A 17,062-nucleotide genomic window follows, 5' to 3' on the forward strand; every position below is an offset into this window, starting at 1 on the left:
CCACTGTGCTCTAGCCTGGGCAATGGGAGTGAAACCCTGTCTCAAAAAAAAAAAAAAATTATATATCGCATTTTCTTCTCACTGGTGCATAGGTAATTTTGGTTGTCTTTTATTGTTTTAGTGATGGTATCTAGTGGGAGAGGGGTGTATTAGATAGGTAGAGATTGCTTTCTTGATTGTTCAGTATTCTTGGCAATTTAATTTTCAGTCTTTTGACATTTCTGTATGGTTGGCAAATTTTGCTAAAGGGACCTGTTTCGTAGATGTTAATACCTTTAGTAATAGCAGTGCCTTTTCTTAGTTCATATGTGATACTATATTTTCTAGTCATCTTATTCTTAGCTCTTTATATATGTATTTATAATTCTTCCCACCCACGTTAATATTTATGTTCATCAATTACATTCTAATTTATCTTTTTGCAGCAATATGTATATTTAACATAGTCTTCCAATCATTAAGACTCTTAATGGTTGTCTCATCGCGAGTAGCAGATATTGTCCAATTTTACGTTTGTATCACTAACTTTGGGTCAGTATTATTCCCACTCTATAATTTCAGTCAATGATATTTCATAATTTTCTTAACCATTCCGTAATTATTTATTTTTATGCTCTATTTTGTCTCTATTGAAACAAGGAATGTAATGAACATTTGGGTTTATAAAGCATTTTCCATACTTCTTGTTTCTTTAGTGTAGATTTCTGAAGAATGAGTTAAATCTATAAACATTTTGAGAATTTTTAATGCATGCTGTCAGATGTATTTCCAAATATCTTATTTCACCTCTTAGTCATCTGCAGTTTATGAGGTCTTCGAGATTGTGAAAAACACCTTTAATCTACTCAAAGTCTGAGGGTTTTTAAATTCTGTATAGCTAATGCACATCTGCATGAATCATTTCTATTGCTATTGTTAAATGAGGAATAAGCTGAAGAACTGGTGTACTGCTTTATCTCAAATTTTCTCAGATTAGTAAATTACTCTAAATGTTCATAAGCAAGAAAGTGATGGTGCATGTAATGATAATCCACGTTCAGCTACCTAAACATTTCCTTTTACTGGTTATTTCTAAGATGAGAGCTAAATTAAAGTTAGGAATTACAGTAAAGTAATACTGAATGTGTCATGTGAAAAAATTACTAAACTATTATCTGAACTTTATAGATCTTCAGTCTAAAGTTTCTTTTTATTTCTTTTTTTACTTTTAAGATCAGAATTAATTACCCATTGTTTTAGGCTTTGCATTTGAACTGGTCATTCCTGAAACACTGAAAGGTTTCATGGAACAAAAGGTTTCATGGAACGTACTATGAGAAGTATAGTTCTAAAGATTGAGGACACATTGTGAACAAGGTAGTCATATGCATAGCTTGTGACTAAAAATTTACTATATACAAAATTAATGAGCAAATTCTCTTCCCAAACCTATTATCAATCTCATTTGCAAATCTCATTTGTACCGGGGTAAGGCTAACTCTTGAACAGTAGGTGGGTTTATTGCAAGGGAATTGAAGCATTGCTCCAGGTTCTAGAGGGTCAACTCATGGAAGGAAACTTGTTACTGCATAAATTGGGACTACAGCCGGACCTCCAAGCTCCTGTCCCACTGTCTTTTCACCTATCTCTCTCCTCCATTTCTCAGGTCCACCTTTGTCTTTAGGAGGGATAAATATGTCCCTCACACAGTGTTCTGTACTGAGAATGGGCTGTGGGGATGAATAATGTGAAAACTGAAAAGAGAGAGAGCACATTCTTAGCCAAAAAAAGAAAAAAGTCATATTTTCTCTAAGAAAATAAATAACTTTATAAAGTTTATTGTACAGGAAAGTTTGGATTATCCTTGAATTTTCATTGCAAATCAAAAACAGGAATGTGACTTTTATTATCTTGGGAGAAATAGGAATAGAAAAGTATAAAAATATACTTTATTTACCAAGAATAAATTGCAGAACATGTTAAGACTCTGGGTGTCGCTGTTCACCAATCAGGGGGAAAAGACAAACCAGAAATTTAATCAGAATCACAAGATTTCTGCAGCACAAAGCACTGGCTCTGGAGCTTTACGAAAGCTTCAAGCTGAAGCCCTGAGATCTCCGGCTGTGAATACACTTTATTTTGGACCCAGAAGCTCCTGGGGCTCCTCAGGCCTCCACAGAGGGAAAACCGAAGCACAGGCGACTCCGCGGCGGGGTTGTAATGGCGGCGCCTCCTACTCGCCCAGACCGCACCTGGCTGCTCCAGATCTGCCTTCTCCTGGGGGTTGTGGGGGAAATCAGGGCCGAACAGATCCGCTACTCAGTGTTTGAGGAGCAGGAAGAAGGCTCAGCGGTGGGCAACATCGCCAAGGACCTGGGGCTGGCGCCCCGGGAGCTGGTGGAGCGCGGAGTCCGCATCGTCTCCAGAGGTAGGACGCAGCTTTTCGCCCTGAACCCGGGCAGTGGCAGCTTGGTCACCGCGGGCAGGATAGACCGGGAGGAGCTCTGCGACAGATCTTCAAACTGTGTGACAAACCTGGAGATTCTCCTAGAAGATACAGTGAAGATTTTGCGGGTAGAGGTGGAAATAATCGATATTAATGACAACCCGCCCAGTTTTGGGACAGAACAGAGGGAAATAAAAGTTGCTGAAAGTGAAAATCCTGGGACAAGATTTCCTCTTCCTGAAGCTTTTGATCCGGATGTAGGGGTAAACTCCCTGCAGGGTTACAAGCTCAACGCAAACGGTCACTTTTCCCTGGATGTGCAAAGCGGGGCCGATGGGATTAAGTACCCAGAGCTGGTGCTGGAACGCGCTCTAGATCGCGAGGAAGAGGCGGTTCATCACCTGGTTCTCACCGCCTTCGACGGAGGTGACCCGGTTCGCTCTGGCACGGCCAGGATTCTCATAATAGTTGTGGATATCAACGATAATGCCCCCGTGTTCACTCAGCCCGAGTACCATGTAAGTGTTAGTGAGAACGTTCCTGTAGGCACCCGGCTACTCACTGTAAAAGCCACTGATCCAGATGAAGGAGCCAATGGAGATGTGACATATTCTTTCCGAAAAGTAAGAGACAAAATATCCCAGCTATTCCAGTTGAATTCTCTGAGTGGGGATATAACAATATTGGGGGATCTAGATTATGAAGACTCTGGATTCTATGACATAGATGTGGAAGCCCATGATGGGCCTGGTCTCCGAGCCAGAAGCAAGGTACTCGTGACCGTTCTGGATGTAAATGACAATGCTCCAGAAGTCACAGTTACATCTCTCACCAGCTCAGTCCAGGAAACTTCTTCCCCAGGTACAGTGATTGCACTTTTCAATGTGCATGACAGTGACTCAGGAGGGAATGGCCTCGTCACATGTTCTATTCCAGATAATCTACTATTCACACTTGAAAAGACCTATGGAAATTATTATCGGTTATTGACACACACAACACTGGACAGGGAAGAAGTCTCAGAATATAACATCACCGTAACTGCCACTGACCAGGGAACTCCTCCACTGTCTACAGAAACTCATATTTCACTGCAGGTGATGGACATCAATGACAACCCACCTACTTTCCCTCATGCTTCCTATTCTGCCTACATTTCTGAAAACAACCCCAGAGGAGTCTCCATCTTATCTATGACTGCTCAAGACCCTGACAGTGGTGACAATGCCCGAATCACTTACTCCCTGGCCGAAGACACCTTCCAGGGTGCACCCCTGTCCTCCTATGTCTCCATCAACTCCAACACTGGGATCCTGTATGCACTTCGCTCCTTCGATTATGAGCAGTTTAGAGACCTGCAGCTACTGGTGACAGCCAGTGATAGTGGAGACCCTCCACTCAGCAGCAACGTGTCCCTGAGCCTCTTTGTGCTAGACCAGAATGACAATGTCCCTGAGATCCTGTACCCCACCTTCCCCACAGATGGCTCCACTGGAGTGGAGCTGGCACCCCGCTCTGCAGAATCCGGCTACCTGGTGACCAAAGTGGTGGCAGTGGACAGAGACTCAGGCCAGAATGCCTGGCTGTCTTACCACCTGCTCAAGGCCAGCGAGCCAGGACTGTTTGCAGTGGGGCTGCACACAGGTGAGGTGCGCACGGCGCGGGCCCTGCTGGACAGAGACACGCTTAAACAGATCCTGGTAGTGGTTGTCCAGGACCATGGCCAGCCCCCTCTATCGGCCACTGTCACAGTCACTGTGGCTGTGGCCAACAACATCCCTGATGTCCTGACTGACTTGGGCAGCCTCAAGCCTTCAACAGATCCAGACGACTCGGGCCTCACACTCTATCTCGTGGTGGCAGTAGCTGCTGTCTCCTGCATCTTCCTGGCTTTTGTCATGGTGCTTCTAGCACTCAAGCTGAGACGCTGGCACAAGTCACACCTGCTTCAGTCTGAAGGCAGAAGGTTGGCGGGTGTGCCTGCCTCCCACTTTGTAGGCATGGACGGGGTTCGGGCTTTCCTGCAAACCTATTCCCATGAGGTCTCCCTCACCGCGGACTCAAGGAAAAGTCACCTGATCTTCCCCCAGCCCAACTATGCAGACACGCTCATCAGCCAGGAGAGCTGTGAGAAAAGTGAGCCTCTTCTGATAACTCAGGATTTACTTGAAACAAAAGGAGACTCTAATCTTCAGGTGAGTCAATCTTATAATAGATCATTCCATGCTGAAATATAGACACAGAGTTGTGTAAATGTCTGCAATTATATATGTAATATATCAAATAAAAACACCTCTTTTAATATTTTATTGCTTTAAAGAGGAGTGGTGGATGACCTTTTAATAATAACCAATAGTATTTACGACGCAAAAAACTGTTTATTAGTTATCCTTTTTGGTCTTCATTCAGTTGTAGTTTCAACCAGAATTTTCTAATTTTACAACTCTAAGCCACCTCATTTCCTTAAATTTCCTTTTCCCAGCTGGGCGAGGTGGCTCACACCTGTAATCCTAGCACTTTGGGAGTCTGAGGAGGGTGGATTGCCTGAGCTCAGGGGTTCGAGACCAGTGGGCAACATGGTGAAACCCAGTCTCTACTAAAATACAAAAAAATTAGCCAGGTATGGCAGTGCGTGCCTGTAGTCCCAGCTACCTGAGAGGCTGAGGCATGAGAATTGTTTGAACCTGGGAGGCGGAGGTTGCAATGAGCTGAGATGACACCACTGTACTCCAGCCTGGGCAACAGAACAAGCCTCTGTCTCCAAAAAAGTAAAATAAAATAAAAAATATAAATAAATAAATGTCCTTTCCTTTAGATGTTACTGAAAAGATACAAGAGACCTGTGAAATAGAAGGTGATTGTGTAAATTCACATTTACATTATTCCTTCTCATGAAGCTATTGTTGGCTCTGGACTGAGGGTTTTTTAATTTCCTGTTTTTACACTGTACATGCTTTGCTTCAAGTTTACTTTTCCTTCCTTGAAAGGGTATTTATTATAATTAGAAAACAACAATTTAAAAATACTGACAATTTATGAATTTAACTTTTAGATATAACTTTAATGGGTTATGTTCTCAATGGACTGGTATATTTCAAACATTTTGTTGTTGCTGTTCTGAGATGCACTAGCAGTGACTATGGGTGATTCCTTTGGTGCACTCCTGTGATTATCAGGGATTTTTCCCATTTAATTTCACTCAGATTTAAGTAAATTGTAGGAGTAACTTTAATAATTTTTAAATTGTCTATTATGATGTCACTATTGAGACTTGCTTGATTTTGGAAAAAAACGTAAATTTCTGGAGACTTTTCTCTTTTCATCATGTGAACCTCTGGCGAAGGTTGAGTAACTGGTTCTGGACTGACATGATTTGTGCTGCTTAGTTGGCCTCATCCCTATTCCTACAAATTACTTTCAGATATTTCACCGTGTGACTCTGGGATTATTTTATATGGGGGAAAATATTTCGTGTTTAGGGGATATGCAACTCTTTTGTTCTTTGTGCTTTCATTTAGTTCTGTGAGTTAATTCAAAATTCATGAATGCATATGGGTATACAAATTAGTGTAATTTGATATCTGAAAGTTGTAGCGATAGACTGTGGAATATGCCTCAGTTTGACTTACAAAGGAGAGTTTTAGTTTCTACATGGTTTCATATTCATAGAAAGTTCTGGTGCAATACATAGAGTAAACTGGACTATGATATGATGCAGTTACCTGGCTTGGGGAGCAGGAGGTGGAAATAACAAGTGAATGTTGAGAGACAACTCACATCTGAGGAGAGATTGTTTAAAGTAATTAAGCCATAAAATGTACTTTGGAAATGCTCAATTGGCCTGAAATTGTGTTAAGCAGATTCACATGGCATTAAGAATATATTCCAGAATGAGAGTGGCCCATGTTTTAAAGGTCTAGGAAAGCAGCAGATAATTTACAACCTAAAATTAAATGTTTTTAAAAATGTGTCTTTGTTAGAATGGGCAGTGAGTTTCTTTTAGCAAATAATAATTTTGATTAAACAAATTGCTGTATATTCATATTATGGAGTTCATAATATAGTTATCTAGTAGCCTAGGAAACACTCTCTGTGTACTAATATAATCTTTAAGATATAACAAATAAAGAAGCAATGTGCAGAACATGGTATGTTGTATGCTTACATTAGTGTAAAAAAGGGAGACAGAGCTCTGTGTGCCCGCGGAGTAGCCATCATGAGCAAAGCTCACCCTCCCGAGTTGAAAAAATTTATGGACAAGAAGTTATCATTGTAATTAAATGGTGGCAGACATGTCCAAGGAATATTCCGGGGATTATCCCTTTATGAATCTTGTAATAGATGAATGTGTGGAGATGGTGACTAGCAGACAACAGAACAATATTGGAATGGTGGTAATATGAGGAAGTAGTATCATGTTAGAAGCCTTGGAACGAGTATAAATAATGGCTTTTAGCGGAAAAACCCATGTCCTTTCTCCATAGGGCCTGTTTTACTATGATGTAAAAATTAAGTCATGTACATTTTCATATTAGACTTTTTGTTAAATAAACTTTTGTAATAGTCAAAAAAAAGGGGGGGGGAGACAGAACATTTACAAAAATCTTTCACTATACAAAACATGTCTCTGGAAGGATACCCAAGAAACATTAACACTCATTTCCCCTGTGAAAGCATTTCTCCTCATCAAAAGCCGGGATAAAAGCGGTGAAAAACCTATGTTGAATGCACCTTTTGAATTTGGAACTATATGAATTTTTCGCCTATTTAAAAACAAATAAAGACTTGATAAATTTTAAAAAAAGAAAGTTCTTAGCAAACATTTCCAAGTCGTTGGTGCAGTTTCCTGAGGAAACCTCTGAGCGTCGCTGTCGGTCAAAAGAACGAAGAGAAGACAGCAGAGAAGCTCTTGGGAATCTCTTAGAGGGGAACTTACTGCACAAACCAACCACACAGAGGAGGCCAGTATCGATTTGGAAACAGAAAACAAAAGCAGGAAAAGTAACCTTAGTCTGGATTCTGCCATCTACGGAAGGCTTAGCCGGGATTCTGCCATCCACGTAAGGCTTATTTCTCCTATGGGCAAAGGAGCAAAGGGAGCCCGAGGGAGACAGAGGATGAAGGCGAGCGCAGGGAGGCGCAGGCTGGTGCAGTGGCTGCAGGTACTGTTACCCTTCCTGTTGTCTTTGTTTCCCGGAGCTCTCCCAGACCAGATACGCTATTCAATTCCAGAGGAGCTGGCCAAAAACTCGGTCGTAGGAAATGTCGCCAAGGATCTGGGGCTCAGCGTCCGGGACTTGCCGGCCCGAAAGCTGCGGGTTAGCGCGGAGAAAGAATATTTCACAGTAAACCCAGACAGCGGGGACTTACTTGTGGGTGACAGAATAGACCGAGAGCAGATATGTGGGAAGCAGCCTCTGTGCATTCTGGATTTCGACACCGTCGCTGAAAACCCACTAAATATTTTCCACATAGCAGTAATTGTGCAGGATATAAATGATAATACCCCGCTATTCAAACAGAGTAAGATTGATTTAAAAATTGTCGAATCCACTAAGCCAGGTACAACATTTCCACTTGACCCAGCCCTGGATTCAGATGTTGGTCCTAATTCACTACAAAGATACCACCTTAATGACAACGAGTACTTTGATCTCGCTGAGAAACAGACTCCAGATGGACGTAAATATCCTGAGTTAATTCTCAAACATTCTCTGGACAGAGAAGAGCACATTTTCCATCAACTGGTCCTCACAGCTTTGGATGGTGGAGACCCACCTCAAAGTGGCAAGACCCAAATCCTAATCCAAGTCACAGATGCCAACGATAACCCTCCGGTGTTCAGCCAGGATGTGTACAGGGTCACCTTGAGGGAGGACGTGCCCCCAGGTTTCTTTGTGCTTCAAGTGACGGCCACCGACGACGATGAAGGCATAAATGCGGAGATCACCTACTCCTTTCATAATGTGGACGAACAAGTGAAACGCTTTTTTAACTTAAATGAAAAAACAGGAGAAATCAAGACAAAGGATGATTTGGATTTTGAGATTGCAAGTAGTTACACTCTCAGTATTGAAGCAAAAGATCCTGGAGATCTAGCAGCCCATTGCATTATCCAAGTTGAAATTCTTGATGAGAACGATTGTACACCTGAAGTTATTGTGACTTCAGTATTTACTCCCCTACCAGAAGATTCGCCACCAGGAACAATCATCGCCTTGATAAAAACGAGAGACAGAGACTCTGGAGAAAATGGAGAAGTTTACTGCCAAGTGTTGGGAAATGCCAAGTTTATTTTGAAATCTTCCTCAAAGAACTATTACAAATTAGTGACAGATGGTGCCCTGGACCGAGAGGAGACCCCGGAATACAATCTCACCATCACAGCCACCGATGGGGGCAAGCCGCCCCTCTCCTCGAGCATAATTTTCACCCTGCACATCTCCGACATCAACGATAATGCACCTGTTTTCCAGCAGAATTCCTACATGGTTCACGTGGCAGAGAACAATCCTCCTGGCGCCTCTGTCGCTCAAATCAGTGCCTCTGACCCTGACTTGGGCCCCAATGGCCAAGTTTCCTACTCTATTGTAGCGAGCGACCTGGAGCCACAGGAGCTTTTATCTTACCTGTCAGTGAGCGCGCAGACAGGGGTGGTCTTCGCGCAGCGCGGATTCGATCATGAGCATCTGCGCGCCTTCGAGGTCACGCTGCAGGCCCGCGACCAGGGCTCGCCTGCGCTCAGCACCAATGTGAGCCTGCGCGTGTTAGTGGGCGACCTCAATGACAATGCGCCGCGGGTGCTCTACCCCGCGCTGGGGCCCGATGGCTCCGCACTCTTCGATATGGTGCCACGCGCCGCAGAGCCCGGCTACCTGGTGACCAAGGTTGTGGCGGTGGACGCAGACTCGGGACACAACGCCTGGCTGTCCTACCACGTGCTGCAGGCCAGCGAGCCCGGGCTCTTCAGCCTGGGGCTGCGCACCGGAGAGGTGCGCACAGCGCGTGCCTTGGGTGACAGGGAGGCGGCCCGCCAGCGCCTGCTGGTCGCCGTGCGTGATGGAGGACAGCCGCCACTCTCCGCCACCGCCACGCTGCACCTAATCTTCGCGGATAGCCTGCAGGAGGTATTGCCAGACCTCAGCGACCCCCCGGAGCCCTCTGACCCCCAGGCAGAACTGCAGTTTTACCTAGTGGTGGCCTTGGCCTTGATCTCAGTGCTCTTTCTCCTCGCGGTGATTCTGGCAATCTCCCTGCGCCTGCGAAGCTCTTCCAGGGCAGAGGATTGGGGCTGCTTTCAGCCTGGTCTCAGCTCCAAGCCTGGACCTGGGGTTCTCCCCAATTACAGTGAGGGAACATTGCCCTATTCCTACAATCTGTGTGTTGCCTCACAAACAGCCAAGACAGAGTTTAATTTTCTCAACGTGACCCCGGAAGTGCCTTCCGCACAAGATCTCCTCTGTGATAATGCCTCTTGGGAACCAGAAGCAAATCGTGGAGACGCTGGGGTCCCCTTTCCCTCAGATACTAGTTTAAAGGTGAGCTTTAATTCATTTATTTTCACTTCTGGTTTTATTGCTTCTTAGCAAATCACCTAACTTGGGTAGGAAGTTCCATTGCATATTTGCGAGTTAGATTTGGTCAATGTTGTGCCTTAATTATCTTAATCTTATCTAACTGAATTTTAAGGGTTTTCTGTCTGAAGTGTGAAATTTATTTACCCATAATTGCAAACCTTTACTGCATGAGATTTGCACTGTATTTCGTTTTCTTCCTCATCTTTACACTACTTCTCTCTGAAAGTTTGTTACTATTGGGATTTTAAGCAATTTCTTTCACCTTCAGGCTCTTTGTTATTCGAATTTCAGTTTTACTTCCTCTTAGAACCATAGTATTTCAGAGTAAAGAGATCCTCATTTTACTTGTTCTTGGAAATTGGGAACCAAAGAAGAAAGACTTTTATATAATGGCATGGCTTCTTAACCACAGGGCATGGGTAGGACGTTGTCCCATTAAGTTGAAGACGAAGATTTGATAAGCTAAATATCTTGGAATCACAAATCTATTTTTAAAGGATAGGCAATGTTTGAGGACTGAGGTGTCTGCTACAAAGAGTGCATTTAACAAATGTGAGAAATCATTCTATAACATGCATATTAACAAATTGCTCTTTAGAAAAATTGCATATTGAGAAAAATCTTACAACCTACACTCACATCATTTTCTACCAAATATTACTTAAAACTTTGCTTTTGAATTTCCTAATTATATAGAATTTTTTATTTTCTTGGTTTTCTATGAAAGTGTCATTAAATAAAATGACTTTCTGAAATGTCCATTTTTTTCAATCATGAGGTTTTTCTATTTCTGTTGCCATGTAAAGATTATAGCATTAAATATCTGTCTCAACATAGAAAGGCCATTCAGTGCTGCTCAATGATAAGTATCTGGTCATGCTTTCCTGCATGGATGATGAAGTAAAGCCACATTCTCCACAGTTGCTATACTGGTTGTCACTGGAACTACAAATATTTGAACGTGGTAATAGAAAAACATAAAAACACATAGTTAATCCACCTCAAACGCTGTTTGAGATGGTGCAGAAACTTTCTGAAAGTCCTCACAAGTAACAAAGATCTTTTTTTCTGCACATGACAGCTAATATAACTTACATAAATCAGTAGACCTTTTTGGAAAGGTCCATTAAGAACTGGATTTGTTTCCTTGGCAGTCTTAAGCATATTTTTATAAATGTATCCTAATAAAAAGATGAAATCTTGAATCCCTGCAAAGGTAAGTATTTGAACATCCTAATTTAATGGACTAAATATAGGTAAGAGGTAAATAAAGGACATAGGCTCAGTGGTGAATTAAATAAAACTTTTGTAAGGTATTGGAATCTAATAATCATATTGATCTCAGGGATTGTGGAATTCTTGATGTTTCAGAATTAAAGCGTAACTGTCATAAACAGTGCTCCACAGTTAATCATTAAGGATATAGCAACATTGTTAGAAATAAAAATATAACTAAATTTAGGAGAAATAAAAATGGAATTTGGTGTAGTAACTTGTTAGGACTCTGAGCGTCGCTGTTGACCAAAGTGGGAAAGAAGCTGCAGCGGTGACCCGACTCTGCTCCCTCCATACTAAACACGCACAAACCAGACAAGCTCCTACGAAAAGCCAACCCTCCACTCCAGTTTTCGTCAGGGAATATGTACCCATAGGCTTTAGATAAATAAGGAAGCAGCGGGCTGAAACAGGACTAGGAGAAAATTGGGCCGAGAGAAGACAATGAGGAGTCCACCGAGGCGCTGGCGCTGCAGAGAGCTGGTGCTGCTTTTCACGCTCCTGGAGACGTTGTGCGAGCCAGGATCCGGGCAGATCCGCTACTCGGTGCCAGAGGAGCTGGACAAAGGCTCCTTCGTCGGCAACATCGCCAAGGACCTTGGGCTGGAGCCCCGGGAGCTGGAAGACCGCGGAGTCCGCATCGTCTCCAGAGGTAGGACGCAGCTTTTCGCCCTGAACCCGCGAAGCGGCAGCTTGGTCACCGCGGGCAGGATAGACCGGGAGGAGCTCTGCGCTCAGAGCCCGCTGTGTGTGGTGAACTTTAACATCTTGGTTGAGAACAAAATGAAAATTTATGGAGTAGAAGTCGAAATAATCGATATTAATGATAACTTCCCCCGTTTCCGGGATGAAGAGTTACAAGTAAAAGTTAATGAAAATGCTGCTGCAGGAACCAGTTTAGTGCTTCCCTTCGCGCGCGATGCGGATGTGGGTGTGAACTCCCTCCGGAGTTACCAGCTCAGCTCCAATCCGCATTTCTCTCTGGATGTGGTAAGCGGAACTGATGGACAAAAGTATCCGGAGCTGGTGTTGGAACAGGCCCTAGACCGCGAGAAAGAGACTGTTCACGACCTCCTACTCATAGCTTTAGATGGTGGAGACCCGGTACTCTCCGGCACCACGCACATCCGTGTTATGGTCCTCGACGCAAACGACAATGCTCCCCTGTTCACTCAATCCGAGTACAGCGTGAGTGTTCCAGAGAACATACCTGTGGGCACTCGGCTGCTCACGCTAACCGCCACGGATCCAGATGAGGGAATAAACGGGAAACTGACCTTCTCTTTTCGCAATGAAGAAGACAAAATTTCAGAGACTTTCCAACTTGATTCCAACCTGGGGGAAATCTCAACTATACAATCACTGGACTATGAAGAATCCAGATTCTACTTCATGGAAGTGGTGGCTCAGGATGGAGGTGCTCTTCTTGCCAGCGCTAAGGTGCTGGTCACAGTACAGGACGTGAATGATAATGCCCCCGAAGTGATCCTCACCTCTCTCACCAGTTCCCTCTCTGAAGACTGTCCTCCCGGAACTGTAATTGCGCTGTTTAGCGTACATGATGATGATTATGGAGAAAATGGTGAGATTGCATGTTCTATTCCTAGGAACCTGCCTTTTAAATTGGAAAAGTCAGTTGACAATTACTATCACCTATTAACAACTAGACACCTGGACAGAGAAGAGACTTCAGATTATAATATCACTTTAACCGTCATTGACCATGGAACCCCACCCCTCTCTACAGTAAACCACATCCCCTTGAAAGTGGCAGATGTCAATGACAATCCACCCAACTTCCTTCAAACCTCCTATTCCACCTCCCTCCCAGAAAACAACCCCAGAGGTGTCTCTATCTTTTCTGTGATGGCCCATGACCCCGACAGTGGTGACAACGCTCGAATCACCTACTCCCTGGCTGAAGATACATTTCAGGGGGTGCCCTTGTCCTCCTATGTCTCCATTAACTCTGACACTGGTGTCCTGTATGCACTGAGATCCTTTGACTATGAGCAGTTGAGAGAGCTACAGCTGTGGGTGACAGCCAGCAACAATGGGAACCCTCCACTTAGCAGCAATGTGTCGCTGATTCTGTTCGTTCTGGACCAGAATGACAACACTCCCGAGATCCTGTACCCCGCCCTCCCCACAGACGGTTCCACCGGCGTGGAGCTGGCACCCCGCTCTGCAGAACCTGGCTACCTGGTGACCAAGGTGGTGGCGGTGGACAAAGATTCAGGCCAGAATGCCTGGCTGTCCTACCGCCTGCTCAAGGCCAGCGAACCGGGACTCTTCACGGTGGGGCTGCACACGGGTGAGGTGCGCACGGCGCGGGCCCTGCTGGATAGAGACTCACTCAAGCAGAGCCTCGTGGTGGCGGTTGAAGACCATGGCCAGCCCCCTCTTTCGTCCACTGTCACACTCACCATGGCTGTTGCCGACAGAATCCCTGACATCCTGGATGACCTAGGCAGCATTAAGACCTCCACTGACCCTGAGGATTTGGACCTCACATTCTATCTTGTGGTGGCGGTGGCTGCAGTCTCCTGTGTCTTCCTAGCCTTTGTCATCGTGCTGCTGGTGCTCAGGCTGAGGCGCTGGCACAAGTCACGCCTGCTTCAGGCTGAAGGCAGCAGATTGGTGGGTGTGCCCACCTCACACTTTGTGGGCATGGATGGGGTTCAGGCTTTCCTGCAGACCTATTCCCACGAGGTCTCCCTCACCGCGGACTCGAGGAAGAGTCACCTGATCTTTCCCCAGCCCAACTATGCAGACACACTCCTTAGTGAAGAGAGTTGTGAGAAAAGCCAGCCTCTTCTGATATCAGATAAGGTGGATGCAAACAAAGAAGAACGACGAGTTCAGGTTAGTTTTCTCTTTCGATGAGGATGACTGGAACATTTTCATTTGCTTCCTCTTTCATGTTTCCATCATATTCAAAATCAGCCAGCTACATAAATAGTGGAAAATTATTTGCTGTATTGGAGATTAATTTTATTTTATTTGATAATTTATGCTTTCTCCATTTGTTTTTAAATTCTGTTTTGGGAAATCTAGTTGATATCTACAGACTTAAGTGAAAAATATGCCTTCAAAGACAGTGGTAAAATATAATCACTTTACCCAAAAATTTTGTTATATTGGAACTGCAGTTCTATTAATAGAAGAGAAGTTTCATTAACTCAGATTGTTAGATGTATTTGTTCTCTTTTAAATATCTGCCTAGACACCATTAGTGAGAGTGTTTTGAAAGGATAATGTGTAGGACTGATGTTTTAGGCTACCTGAAATTTGTTTAAGGAACTAATTTACAGTATTTAAATAAATCAGTGGAAAGGTACAGAGAACTTCTGCATCATACATATCAGAAAAGTAGATTGAATTTATAATGATGATAACATGTAGCATTCTAAAATCTGGAGAGTTTGTATTAAGCCATGTAATTATTGGATATGTGGGCTTGTTGAGAGAAGAAGTCAGTGTAAAGGAACCTTAAAATTAGGCTTCATTCTGTAATGTAAAGTCTCCAAAGAATTTCATACTACTGCATTCAGTAAATATAAATATGTCACACACGGGGATCTTCTAGTATAGATAATTTGTTCACTTATTAGAATCAATACCTACTGAATATGTTAGTGTTTCTTTCAGTGTAGGTGCAATTATCCTTTATTACTTGAGTCTAAGTTTGTATTTGAAAAAACAATTCAACTTAAGGATGGTTCAGATTTTTAAATTTTATTTCTAAGTAATGTGCTCATCTTAAATTAATAGATTTGCCTTAATGAAATACTAGTCTATGTGCCTCAAATTCCAGGAGGATGTCTTGTGTAATGAAAGAACTACTAGATTTCCCTTCTGCATCTGATTTGCTGAAGATGATTTTCAGATGCTTCTCATTAAAATATTCTTAATCCTTCAAATTTTGTAGTTTTAACACCTTGAACATCAGCTTCAAATAATGACTAAATAAGGGGAAAAGGTAATAAAATATTACAAATGGGATAGTAAGATACCACATGAAAGGTTAATTGACACATTAAACAAACTAAGACCACTTGATTTTTATTTGGTCAGAATGTCCATATATATATATATATATATATATACACCTATATACACACATGGACATTCTGACAAAAATGTAAAATGTACAGACTCACTGAATAGTGAATGCATCCAAAGAGTAACAAGAGAATTTATGTAATAGGTGCTGACATCATTCACTCCTATGTGAAAACTTGCTTTTCCATTTTTCTTTTTTTAAGAAAGTGTTATATGCTTCTCAGAGTAGAGCATTTGGGAAAAAGTAAAGGCTATAGATTTGGGTACATTTCCTCTGAGTTAACTTTTTGTCTACAATGGAAAAATATCTTTAAACTCTCTATAAACTACTAAGAGACTTTATAAAATGCTTGATCCATACATTCTGAATGTATCCACTATATATACTATATAGTTTTAAGTATGTGAATCTTTAGTTTTATATGTGTTCTGAAGGATAATTTTCCATACTAATTGAAGGGCTCATACAATAAACACTTGGCAGTATGTTGAAAGGCACTAGCCTTGGCATGTTTTGGAGCAAATTCTTGAGTCAGTTATGTTTTAATGTTTGTGTAAAGGTGCCAGTGAGTGGCTGTCTAGAATTCTGGATACCATACATGAGTAGTTTAAGAAGCTATAATGCTTTTCCACTATAAAGTAAGTTCAGTGTGGAACTCTTTGCTTATTGCTGCACACCTGCCTAGTTTTAGAATAACAATACATTATGTAGGGTTAACATTATTTAGGAAGATTTTCTGGTTTGGAAATGGAATTAAAACTGTCTGACACTTGTCAGAAACATGGAAAATGGCATGTTATTGACCAGGGAAAAGCATAAGTAACAAAAGGGTGGGATGATGAGATGGTAAACTGAGAACCAAGTAAAAGTGGACAGAAGGATTACTTATATAATCAAATAATATAATTATAAAGCCTCGAAATTAAGATTAATAATGATCTTAGTTCATATTAAGATTAATTATTAATCTTAATATGAATTAAGATTCATGCCCCAATCTTAATAACTCTTCATTGTTAGGCTACTTGAAAAGAAATAGTACAGTTCAGGACCATTGTGATGTAGTATGTAAAAACATCCTTTGTAAAAGTTTTTCATCTGGCCCAGGGTGGCTGATGCCTGTAACCCCAGCACTTTCAGAGGCTGAAGTGGGAGGACTGCTTAAGACCAGGTGTTCTACACCAGCCTGGACAACATAGTGAGACCCACCGCTATAGAAAAAAAAGTTTTCAATCATACTTATTTAATTCAAAGTAGACACTTGGAAACAAAGGAAAAGAGACCCTCTTGCTTCTTACTATACTTTCATTTAATAAGGGCAATCATTTCCTTATACGTACAACTTCTTCTGAGGGAATATGATAAAGATAAAAGAGAATAAAGTAAAACATAGAATAAAACTAAAAGCTGTGAGATTATAACTTTTAAAAAGTTAGAAGAAAAGGAAATAGAATGCAATAACAATACTCATGAAGCTGATATTTCAAGCATCTTTATACTACACCATCACCAAAAATAGCTTTCATTTGTATGATTTTCTATGTAGTATTTGGTCCTCATTTCTACTAAAGTAAGCAGAGAAGATGTTATTATGACCATTTCATGAAAATGGAAACTAAAAGCATGACGAGATTGAGCAAGATTGTCTTTGCCCTTTGACAAGTAAAAGGCACTTGACTTGGATGGATAAAGCTCAAATTAAAAGAAATAACAGACTAA

The 17,062-nt window shown here is 42.2% G+C and overlaps 1 protein-coding gene and 1 pseudogene across 10 annotated transcripts in view; both read left to right on the plus strand.

The window, feature by feature from the left end:
- Positions 1-17,062, plus strand: part of LOC100401450 (protocadherin gamma-C4) — a 181,746-nt gene that overhangs the window by 23,528 nt on the left and 141,156 nt on the right. Inside the window, exon 1 of one of the 10 annotated variants that reach the window (XM_035286934.3) lies at positions 2,008-4,620. The exons of 7 other annotated variants lie outside the window; for them this stretch is intronic. In XM_035286934.3, the coding sequence (XP_035142825.3) occupies positions 2,200-4,620 (2,421 nt within the window). In that variant the 5' untranslated portion in view covers positions 2,008-2,199. Of the gene's footprint in view, positions 1-2,007; positions 4,621-7,347; positions 9,964-11,550; positions 14,143-17,062 lie in introns of those variants that run through there. 2 more of the 10 variants (XM_035286872.2, XM_035286952.3) reach the window with 2 other exon arrangements.
- On the plus strand, positions 6,445-7,014 carry LOC144580928 (small nuclear ribonucleoprotein G pseudogene; annotated as a pseudogene).

The sequence above is a fragment of the Callithrix jacchus genome, chromosome 2 (genome assembly GCF_049354715.1).
Source record: "Callithrix jacchus isolate 240 chromosome 2, calJac240_pri, whole genome shotgun sequence".
In the NCBI taxonomy this organism is placed as follows: Eukaryota; Metazoa; Chordata; class Mammalia; order Primates; family Cebidae; genus Callithrix; species Callithrix jacchus.